The sequence below is a fragment of the Eubalaena glacialis genome, chromosome 1, assembly GCF_028564815.1.
Source record: "Eubalaena glacialis isolate mEubGla1 chromosome 1, mEubGla1.1.hap2.+ XY, whole genome shotgun sequence".
NCBI classification, from domain to species: domain Eukaryota; kingdom Metazoa; phylum Chordata; class Mammalia; order Artiodactyla; family Balaenidae; genus Eubalaena; species Eubalaena glacialis.
Window position 1 is genome coordinate 19,400,333 of NC_083716.1, and position 12,262 is coordinate 19,412,594.

Consider the following 12,262-nt stretch of genomic DNA (forward strand, 5'->3'; position numbering starts at 1 on the left):
AAAATTACTGAGGATTTCATCGCTTTCTTTCATACCAAGTCTCTTGAAATCTGGTATGTATTTTGTACCTACGATACATCCCAATTCAGGTAAGTCACATTTCACGTGCTCAACAGCCATATGTGACTACTGGCTATACCAGACAGTGCAGAGAAGAAACAATTACCTATCTGTGAAATATATTCTTAAATTTTATTATTATTACCATTCTCACCTCAATGAAGCAGGGACATGATACCAATTTATAATCCTAAAAAACAAGTACTCATACAGCTACTGTATATAAAGCAGCACCAAAATAATCATTAATTAGTGTAGTAATTTTTTTCAACTATAATTTTCTAGTACACTTTAAATCAGGTTCGTAAATACAAAATAGCAAAGACGTTTCAACTTCAAAGTGTGCATTCAGATCAAAGAAAACTATGTAACGACACAACAGTGAATTAAAGTCACTGAAAAAATGAAGCTGTAATATTAAAAATTGAAATACGTTAAACATATTTAAATTAGAGATTTTTTTTCAATATTAATCATAGAGCAAAGAATTATCTAAAGTGTACCAACATGAAAAGTTCTCACTATTGAGACTATTTCAAAATCCTAATTAACTCTCTACAAAGATTATTCTGAAAACTATATACACATTTTAAGTGATCTGAAGTTATTTAGCTTTTGGACATCTATTCCACAAAACCGTTTTTATGATAATAATGTACTACTGAAGCATTATGGAAAATCAGGGAAAATACACAGTTAATTTGTAATATATAAATTATTAGTTAGGAAAGATATCAATGATACCAATAATAGTTTATATTATAGAGACCACTAACTAGCTCATGTGAGAACAGTAATGCACAGGTTCACTATTCTTCTCGCCTTCTACACCACAGAGTTTATTATGAATAGTGGAGAATAAACGTATGAAAGGACAGGCAGAAAAATACGTGATGAATTTCATAAAAATAAGAATCACAAACTTGATTTTAAAAATATGACCTGTTTTCTTATAGCATGAGTAAGATGGTTTTTAAAGTAAAGAAGTTTTCATAAAATTTGGTATGGCCTGAAACTTGCTCACAATACAGTCAAGGTTCAAGATATTATTATTTACCTGTAGGGTTTACATTCAGTATCTGCTCGTTTTCTACATCCATCGTTCCTTAATTTCACTCGCACTGATTAAATAACCAAATGGAACTCTTCCTCTGGGATGTATTTCTTTAAAAAGAAAGAAAAAAGCTTCAACGTCTTCCAAACTGACATAATTAACGTAAATTCAATTTACTTACTCAGACTGTTAAAAAAAAAAAAGATCACCACATAATTCCATTTTTTTTAAAGCATTCACTTTACTTTCAAAGAGCTTCCCCTAATTAACATTTGGTTTCAATCTTCTTGATAAGTTTATCTGTGTCAAAAAAAAAAAAAGCCTATATTTCTGAATGTGCCAAAGCACCCCTTTAACTTGGAATTAAAAGATGTGTTTGCTACCGTACGACCCAGAAATCCCACTACAGGGCATATACCCTGAGAAAACCATAATTCAAAAAGAGTCATATACCACAATGTTCATTGCAGCTCTATTTACAATAGCCAGGACATGGAAGCAACCTAAGTGTCCATCAGCAGATGAATGGATAAAGAAGATGTGGCACATATATACAATGGAATATTACTCAGCCATAGAAAGAAACAAAATTGAGTTATTTGTAGTGAGGTGGATGGACCTAGAGTCTGTCATACAGAAAGAAGTAAGTCAGAAAGAGAAAAAAATACCGTATGCTAACACATATATATGGAATCTAAAAAAAAAAAAAAAAAAAATGGTTCTGACGAACCTAGGGGTCGGACAGGAATAAAGACGCAGACGTAGAGAATGGACCTGAGGACACGGGGAGGGGGAAGGGTAAGCTGGAACGAAGTGAGAGAGTGGCATGGACATATATACACTACCAAATGTAAAACAGATAGCTAGTGGGAAGCAGCCGAATAGCACAGGGAGATCAGCTTGGTGCTTTGTGACCACCTAGAGGGGTGGGATAGGGAGGGTGGGAAGGAGATGCTAGAGGAAGGAGATATGGGGATATATGTATATGTATAGCTGATTCACTTTGTTATAAAGCAGAAACACACCATTGTAAAGCAATTATACTCCAATAAAGATGTTAAAAAACAAAAGATATGTTTGCTATACATGCTTATTTCAAGTTTAAGGAATATATACACATTCCAAATTTTCTAGGAATACCAGGCCTCATAATTAATCTGCTATACATAGACATTGATTAGTTCGTTACCAATGAACTATAAGAACTAGTACTCTAGGGCTTCCCTGGTGGCGCAGTGGTTGAGAATCTGCCTGCCAATGCAGGGGACACGGGTTTGAGCCCTGGTCTGGGAAGATCCCACATGCCGCGGAGCAACTGGGCCCGTGAGCCACGATAACTGAGCCTGCGCGTCTGGAGCCTGTGCTCCGCAACAAGAGAGGCCGCGATAGTGAGAGGCCCACGCACCGCGATGAAGAGTGGCCCCCACTTGCCACAACTAGAGAAAGCCCTCGCACAGAAACGAAGACCCAACACAGCCATAAATAAAATAAATAAATAAAATTTAAAAACAAACTAAACATTAAAAAAAAAAAAAAAGAACTAGTACTCTAAAATGCAAACACCACAGTTTCAGTTAAAAAAAAGACATGATTGTCTTATTTTTCACACTAAAACATATCTGAAGGCAGATAAATCTGCCATTTCATCACATAGGCATCTGTAATTACTGTTGTAAGACTTTGAGATCAGGAGAAATGTTTTTTTTTTTAAACATCTTTATTGGAGTATAATTGCTTTACAATGGTGTGTTAGTTTCTGCTTTATAACAAAGTGAATCAGCTATACATATACATATATCCCCATATCTCCTCCCTCTTGCGTCTCCCTCCCACCCTCCTTATCCCACCCCTCTAGGTGGTCACAAAGCACCAAGCTGATCTCCCTGCGCTATTCGGCTGCTTCCCACTAGCTATATATTTTACATTTAGTAGTGTATACATGTCCATGCCACTCTCTCACTTCATCCCAGCTTACCCTTCCCCCTCCCCGTGTCAAGTCCATTCTCTACGTCTGCATCTTTATTCCTGTCCTGCCCCTAGGTTCTTCAGAACCATTTTTTTTTTTTTTTTTTTAGATTCCATATATATGTGTTAGCATACAGTATTTGTTTTTCTCTTTCTGACTTACTTCACTCTGTATGACAGACTCTAGGTCCATCCACCTCACTACAAATAACTCAATTTTGTTTCTTTTTATGGCTGAGTAATATTCCACTGTATATATATGCCACATCTTCTTTATCCATTCATCTGTCGATGGACACTTAGGTTGCTTCCATGTCCTGGTTATTGTAAATAGAGCTGCAATGAACATTGTGGTACACGACTCTTTTCGAATTATGGTTTTCTCAGGGTATATGCCCAGTAGTGGGACTGCTGGGTCATATGGTAGTTCTATTTTTAGTTTTTTAAGGAACCTCCATACTGTTCTCCATAATGGCTGTATCAATTTACATTCCCACCAACAGTGCAAGAGGGTTCCCTTTGGGAGAAATTTTTTAAATCAGCATTTTCTATAATGAGAGAATTACCTTTATAATCTGAAAAACCCATTCTTTTTTTTTTTTTTTAAATCTTACCTATTTAAGAAAGGAGTAAGTACAATGACATTAGCATCTCTATATTTTAGACCTTGGTTTCAAAATGGCTTAAAAATTATTAATGCTGGAAGGTTCTGGTTGATGAAATCAGTTACCTTTTGTTTAGACAATTAGTGATAAAAATCAACTGTTATTTGTAAAAAAAAAAAAGACTATCAAAATATATTTTCATAAAAACCATCACCAGAAGATGTAACCAAATGCGATTTCAGTATCTCTCTGGAAATATTTTTTAAATAGTGGTTTAGAATACTTAAGTATTTATCTGTTTAAGTATTTATCTGTTTAAGTAACACAGATTAGATATAAGTCCTTCCAGCCATTTATAATCATTTCCCCAGCAGTGTGACCTTTTTTTAAGATATAAAGTGCACAAATTAATAAGAATGACTAATAAACTAATTACAAAAAAGCATTTAGTTTTTATAAAACATAACCTACTGTTAGTTGTCATTTTAGAAAGACGATACGATGCCTCCTGGAACTCAAAGGGAAAACTGACTTTTAAATTCCTCAATATATATACCATTCTAACATCTTACAAGTTTTATACCCCTTTTCTCTAGAAAACTTCTTTCTCCTACTAACTTCAGATTTAGGGGAAAAAAATGAACCTTAGAAATAAGTACATAGAGATAAAGATATATAAACAAAAATAGTTTGCAAACCTAAACATTTAGTATCCTCCAGGGCTGAAAATACCTTATATGTTTCATTTCAATATATGAATTACATGTTATAGGAAAGTGAAAATGTCACATGATATGTGTGTGAGATTTTTAAACTGGAGTTACATTTAAAAAATCATTTTCATTCTTGATACAAATATAATCTTCAGGAGAATACTTTCTGCAGAACCTAATAAAGGAAATGATTATAACTAATGTTTTAAAAGCCCTTTGTAATTCAAAAAGAATTTTACATGCATTATTTCACGTACCTCTCAGAACAATCTTGAGGTAGGAACTCCACTTTGCATACAACTAAACAGATTCAGAGAAGGTAGGTGACCTCTCCAAAGAGAGATAGCTGTTCACTGGAAGAACCAGGATTAGAACCCAGACCTTCTAAATCCACTACTGTTCGCACAAGTTCAACGCAAGACTTTAATATCCCACAGGAAGACTCTTTTTTAGGGTTAACAGAAGCTTACTAAAATACAGACTCTGTTATAACAAATTTTTAAATACTGCTTTTCAAACACTAAAAATAATATCTAAACTATTACACAAACGACAGGCAAAGAAAATTATCAGGTAATGACTACAAATAACTTACCAAGTTTGCTTTTATTAAATAATTACCACAACAACAAGAAAAAGTCCTGTCTGGGTCTTTTGGCAATGATAACACATTCAAGAACTCAGGCACACTTGATAGCAACACAGGTGTTTTAAAAGAGTTTACAGAAAGATAAAGATGTGTTCCGTGTTTTTACTCTCTTCAAGGTAATGAGGTTTCCAGTTACTTAACAATCCTTAAAATTTTTGCCCCAAACTTAAATGTAAAGCAAAAAATCTAAACTCCACATCCTTCATACTAAACCATAAAATTAATTTTCAGTAAGAAAACAAAACTGTAAGTTAGACAAAAGGCTGAAATTAAACATTGTTTTCATTTCTCCAATGTGTTTCACAGAAACATACCATCAGAAGTATTCAATTGCCAAGACATTTACTAAAAGATAGAGTCTGGCTTTCCCACCCCACCTCCCATCAAAAATCTATTTCCTGAAATATACCTCATAAACCACTTCGACTTTTTTTGGAGTCAAGTTTAGGCCATATATTAACTAGTACATTCCAGGGCTACAATCATAGCTAACTAGCCATTTAAAACAAAATCTGCTAAAAGCATTCGACCATAATGATGCAAAAATGAGCAGGAAAGAAAAATATCAAAATATCATTTATTTTTGCACTCCTAACAACCATGTTTCCTTTCTCATTACAGCAGAAAAACCAATCAAAATATAACTCAAAGACCCCTGCTTAGATATTAAGGAGTTTAATAAACCTGGAATAAAGGAAAGTTAAGGGTATAAATACCAATAATTTACAACACATCTGCAGTGGTCCTTTTTTTAAAAAAAGTGAATGGTGGTTCCTAAAAAGCCTTACATTAGCAAGAATGCCAAAATTCTAAAATTTAACAGTGAAAATGCAACGAAAACACAGGCGGTGACTTTTTTCTCCCCCAGAGGAAGGTGCATTTTTAATCATTTTAATCATCTGTAGATATCACACAGTTGCTAGCTACGCGGTCAGTTCTCACTAGGGCGTAGGGAGACAGGCGATTTTGACGTCTGCAGACAGCTTTGAAGCTCTTGGAAAAACAAAAACCCTCCCCTTGAACACTGCAGCACCAAACTGATAAATGCAGCCTACACAGCAAGCGTTTCACAGAAGGGGGCTCCCTTCCTGCCTTTGTTTTCTCCGGGAGATTTCATTTAAACTAAACAAGCGACCCTTTACCCGACCAGGGGGCCCGCGAAGTACGTTCAGGGCCGGGGAGGCAGGCACGTGTCCGCCTCCCAGCAGCCACTCCCGCCGCGCAGGCCGGGACTCTCGCAGCCCCCCTCCCAGGCCGACCCCCGGGGGATGTTGGACCGGGGCGGCCGGAGGGCCGGGTCTGGGAAGACGGGCCGGGGGCCGCATCTTCAGGGGGGCCCCCAAGGAGGCCAAGGGGCGGGGAGGGCGCAAACCTTCCTCACAGGATTTCAGTCAGGCCCACCCTCAAAGGAAAATGAAAACTCGGCCTTCTGGGAGGCGAGCGCCCCGCGCGCCCCGCTAAGCCCGGAGGCGGTCCGGGAGGCGGCGGGCCCGCGCCGCCACGCTCTGGGCCCAGGCCCAGAAGGAGGGAACCGGGGCCAGGTCTCCGCAGCCCGGGGCATTGGGGCGGGCGCGGCTGGGCCTGCCGAGCTCCAAGGAGGCGGTGGACCCCCTCCCCGCCGGCCCGGACCTGACCCGGCCGCGGCCTCCACGCCCCCACCCCCTCCCAACGAGCGGCTGCCTCCGAGGAGAGACAGGGGCTGCGGGAGAGGGCGCAGTCCTCCCAAGCGCATGACCCGCGCCGTCGCTACTGACCCCTTGGGCCGCCGCCGCCGCTTGTCCACGTCCCTGGTCCGCCGGCCCCGACGCAGCACCTCAGCCCCTGCAGCCGCCTCGAAGCGTCTCTGGCCAGTTTTGCTCTGTTTTTGTTTTGTTCTACCCAGTAACACGGAGGCGACAGGTCGGCGTTTATTGGCCGAGGCGAAGAGGTCTTCTGGCCAATCGTGGCGGTAGAGCGGGAGTTGCGGAGGGAAAGGGAGGGCAGTGAAACGTGGAAAGCTGGGCAAGGGCGCGGGAGGGCGCATGCGCTTCGGGCTCCGGGGCTGGCTGGAGAGGGAGCAAGAGCCGGGTGGGAAGCTGGAGTTGGGGGAGGCTGGGACGTGCGGCGGGATGGAAGTGTGAGAGAACTGGGCTGCGGACTAGGCTGAGGCCGCTCACCCATTCCCCTCACAGGCCGGTCAGAAACTCGGCGGAAGCAAAAGCTTTGGGCTTCCTGAGGGGCCCTGCCTCAATTTCCCGACACTCCTCAGGGGGATACCCTTAACCTCTACAGTTCCTTCTCTCGCTGGCCCCTGCTCACTCCTTAGCTCCTACTGTGTGCAAACCCCATGCTAAGAAGATTTGCGAATGTGCTCAGTCCTTTGAGGTTGAAATCACTCCCATTTCACAGATGAGGAAACAGACTCAAAAGCCCTTTGAAGTCCCGTTGCTAAGTATGACTAGTCGGGCCCCTGGGGTTCAAACTCACACACGTATATGGAATCTAAAAAAAAAAAAAAAAATGGTTATGAAGAACCTAGGGGCAGGACAGGAATAAAGACGCAGATGTAGAGAATGGACTTAAGGACACGGGGAGGGGGAAAGGTAAGCTGGGGCAAAGTGAGAGAGTGGCATGGACATATATACACTACCAAATGTAAAATAGCTAGTGGGAAGCAGCCGCATAGCACAGGGAGATCAGCCCCGTGCTTTGTGACCACCTAGAGGGGTGGGATAGGGAGGGTGGGATAGGGAGGGTGGGAGGGAGACGCAAGAGGGAGGAGATATGGGGATATATGTATGCATATGGCTGATTCACTTTGTTGCCCAGGTGAAACTAGCACAACATTGTGAAGCAATTATACTCCAATAAAGGTGTTAAAAAAAAAAAAAAAACTCACACATTCCTGGCTCCAAGGTTGAGGATTTCAACCATGGCTATAATTTCTTCATTGAACCTTTGGCCTCCCGTGGCTGTTCTCTGCATCTTTTCCTCCTGGCTGCGTTCTCTTTGGCTAGTCTTTTCCTCACATTCTCCCTAGTTTCCCTATTCCCTAACAACCAGAACCTTCTCCTATCTCTGTCCTCTCAGGAGAGGACTTAGCCAGTATCTCTGGCCGGATTTTCTGATTGTCTGATGTGCAACACCTGAATGGTCAATTAGTCTCTCTGGAACCAAAGTGAGCTCCTTCCCCTGGCTTACCCCTTTCTGCCAGTCATCCTGCCTGGGAATCATCTCTAATGCTATTATTTCCCTACACACACGCACACACATACACACACACACACAACAAAAATCTGTTTCTAGCTTCCCATTGCCTGCTTGGAGCATTACCTCAGCCAGGCATTCAAAGCCCCATGGTGTGACTTCAAGACTTTCTAGCCATATTTCTCCACACCCCTCCCAGTCCACACACACCCCGTGACTGGAACCCACTTGGACCACTCACTGTTCCATATGCTTCCCCACCACTTTGAAATGCCTCTCCTCTTAGCTCTGCTTGATGCAGTCCTATCCATGCCTCATGGGTCTCCCACACAGTCCTCCTTAAGCCTCTTACTTGATATGATCTGCCAGTCTCCTGATTCCTCACAGTATTGGCTTGTTGTACCTCTAGAGGCACTGATCACATTCTACCTGACATTTTATCTGAGTCCCTGTCTCTTCTCCCCCATTAGACTGTCACCTTGTTGACAGCAAGACCTGTGTCTTACTCATCTGTTATTGTTGTAGTGCTTAAGAAAATGTCTTGCACATTTATTGTACCAGTGCAATAAATACAACTCAATCCAGGTTCACAAAGGTTCTCAGCAGTTGATGCTCATCCTCATCTCCTGGCCAGGTGCCTCCTGGCATGGCCAGGTTCTGAATTAGCTTCATGAGTCACTTCTTAAAAGCAAAGCTTCCTGGTCAAATTCAATTTTGTTTTGTTGTTTTTTTCCGTCACCTACAACTGTCTCCTTTCCCTTCTCTGCCAGAGCGCCACTATCCTCTACTGATCACTGACTTCTGGCTCCTTTTTTTCATCCATCCTGTTCTTTCTCCCCATTTTCCCTTTCTGACTCCTGCTAGATTCTTTCATTTACTCATTTAACATATAACCTATGGCACACACAGGCTGCAATGGGCAGGCACCCCAAGAACTATGGGATAACAAGAGTGGGTTAAAATTACCCATTTTTAAAAGCATCTAAAACAACCTCTGTCTTTAAGCAAATTACCCCCAAAAGGACCTATTATAAAGTAAAATGTTCACATTCTTTTTACCTATTATCTCAAAGACTGCCCATGATGCCTGGCATCCCAGGACCCACCTTAGGGAATGCCCCTCTAGTTGGATGTTGTTGCCCAGTTTGGACCAGGCAGTCAGGAAATGAGGTTCTAGTCCTAGCTCCCCTCACTAGCTACCGGAAAGAACTTCAGCCCCTCTCAGGACCTCTGTTTTTTCAGTAGTAAAATTCAGAAATAGGCCTCTGTTAGTAGTTCCCAGGATGTTTTCCAGAGAACCTGAATTTTGTGGAACTTTAATGGATATCATTTTTTTAAACAGGGGAGGGATTGTTCCATAATTAAACTGACTTGAAAATAAATTGTTTAAACAAAGTTAAAACTGGTTTTCAGTTTTTTGTTTTGTTTTGTTGCCCCAAATCTTCTCAGTGTCTTTAATAAGCTGATGTGCCTTGAGAATCTTGAGGGACCAGAGTAGGAAGCTCAGTAGTGTTTCCCCAACTGACTTAAACACAGAACCTAAGTAACAGAATCAGTGTTACTCAGAAACCACTTTGGAAAATACAGATGACAGCCTCTGTCACCAACATTCCTTCCAGCTGTTTTGAACACTGGCCACCTGTGCCTTTACTAAACATTTTAAAAGAATAAAAAAATCAAAAGAATAAGCTGAAAAATGGAAAAGTATCCAAGCGCCAAGAATTTTTGCCCACCAAATCAATCCACAAATATTTGTTGTGTGCCAATTCTGTGAAAAGCACGGAGCTGATCCACGTGTGTTCTTGGCAAAAGGCATTGTGTTCTACCTTAGGGTAGGTGATGTCTGAAGCACAGAGCTGCCCAGGCTTCTGGGCCACAACGTACCTTTTCATTTCACATTATAATTGCTCACAAACTGACTTTTCCGTTTCCTAAAACCCTGTGCCTATGGGTTATGTTAATTTAGCTGTCGGATGAGAAAAGGAGAGAGCCCTTCCCCCTCTCCAGAATGATGGAATTACTACTTCCATTTCCCTTAAGAATGACCTATTCCAGGAGCTTAGGCCATGAAGGGCCACCGCTGTGGCTCAGGATGAGATAACTGTTCAGAGGTGGCAACAGAAGCTCTGTGCTGTGTGTTCAGAGAGACATTATGTACCTCGTCTTCCCCAGACCCCTCAGGTTTAAGCACTGTTGATACCTAGAGGTGCACAAAGAGTGTTTAATTTGTTAGGGTGTATGGAGGCGGGGTGAGGGTAGAGGGTGGTTTCTAGTCTTTTCCTCTTGAGACAAGTTATTGACTATGTCCCTAGCTAGCTGTGTTGCTTTGGGTGTTTCACTTCCCCTCTGGGTTGATCAGATATCTCGATTTCTTGCACTGTGAAGGCGTTGGCCCTGCAGGGAGTCTTTAAAGAGCCATTTCACTTCTGACACCCCATGATGCTGGGCAAGGCACTGAGATGGCCCCTCTGGGGTCCTGGTAGTGGGGGACAAGAGATGAGAGGGTCTGCTGCTGGTGGCAGGGGAGAATTCTACCAGGTGTGAACAGAGGGACTGTCACTCTCAACCCAGGGGCTTTCTCTGAATGCAAAACTCAGATAATATCACCTCCCTCCATCCCAAAGGCCGGTGTAGGGTTGGGAGTGCTAATGAGTTAATGTGGGTAAGTTACTTAGAAATGCACAGATGCTAGGCAAAAGATAAGCACTTCAAATTACTGCTATTGCCTGTGGAACTCTCTAAGCCCTTTTCATTTGTTGGGCAAAACCCCATTTGAGAACATGAGTTTCTTAGTAAGCACTGTTCATGCCCGTGAATGAGATCAAGAAGAGGCCACCTCTCTCTGGGGACTGAGGGATGCCTTACCCCACTTCCTTCCGAAGAACTTTCAGATGCTACCGTCACTTACAACAACTTTATCTGCTTGAACTGATATCTTGCCTCCTATTCAGTCAAACCAAGGACTGAATTTTAGGAATTCCTTTAAGGCACTGAATTCTTCTTTAGCACAAATGGTAAAAGACATGAAGCATGCTCTGAAGAAAGAGAGAGCTGCATAAAGAATTCTAATAATGATGACAGTAGCTGACATTTGTGTTGTTTTAACACTTACTGAGCACTTTCATATATACTTTCACGCCCTCCCTGTGAAGTGGACAAGCAGATATCACTCTCTCTGCTTTACAGGTGAGGAAAATGAGACTTGAGTAGATCACTGGTAACCATGGGACTTTATACTAAAAGGAAATTTGGGGATCTCTAGTCCAAACCCTTCATTTTACAAATGGAGAAACAGAGACCCGGAGAAGTGAAGTGAGTTGCCCAAAGCGATACAGCTAGTTAGTAGCAGGCCCCAAAGTGCAAATGAGTTCCCAGTGTCTCAGCCTTGCACAGGCTAGGGAGCATGTTGACAGGAAGAGTCCAGACACTCTGGCACTCAGGCCTGGCCTGGACTATCTCTGCCACTCAACTTTGAGTCTCTTGGATAAAAGTTAAATATATGAACCCATTTCTGGTCCCCAGAGCCTCCTGCTATCAGATGAGCCCATTTTAAGGCAGCGGGCTTACTGGAAGTGAGGAAGGAGGGGCCATAGGGCCTGGGAGGCTTTGTATGATGTTCAGAAGCTGTTGATGGGGGCATTTTCAAGAATCTCTTTCCTAGAGTAAAGAGCATAGAGTAATGTGAAGCACAGCACAAAGAAGTAGATGCAATGTTTAAAAATAGTGTGTACCAAGAAAGGCGAATGAGGTTTTACTTCCCCAATTCAAGTTTTGAGGGGTTTTCTTGGTGCATTCATCTTTGTGTTCTTCCCCCCACCAAATCACTCCTGCTACCTGAGGGTTTAGAAACAAGCAAAATTAGGGTTGAGAAGCTCCAGCAGATCATCTTTTCCCAAAGAGTCCATAAATTATAACACATCTCCTGCACCTGGCCTGAGTTGTAAGCCTGTGAAAACTCCAGCTCCTCAGAACTGTGCAATCAGGGGACCATTCAGCCCAGTGCTTCCAGCACTTGCTAAAACTGCCACAT

The 12,262-nt window shown here is 42.1% G+C and overlaps 1 protein-coding gene across 2 annotated transcripts in view; it reads right to left on the bottom strand.

Moving 5' to 3' along the window:
• PDCD4 (programmed cell death 4) overlaps window positions 1–6,964 on the bottom strand; it is a 29,306-nt gene extending 22,342 nt beyond the window's left edge. The window contains exons 1-2 of one of the 2 annotated variants that reach the window (XM_061195382.1): window positions 6,801–6,964; window positions 1,118–1,224 (exon numbers count right to left, since the gene is read on the bottom strand). In XM_061195382.1, the coding sequence (XP_061051365.1) occupies window positions 1,118–1,160 (43 nt within the window). In that variant the 5' untranslated portion in view covers window positions 1,161–1,224; window positions 6,801–6,964. The remainder of the gene's footprint in view (window positions 1–1,117; window positions 1,225–6,800) is intronic. The other variant, XM_061195308.1, reaches the window with a different exon arrangement.
• Between the last annotated feature and the right edge of the window lie 5,298 nt (window positions 6,965–12,262).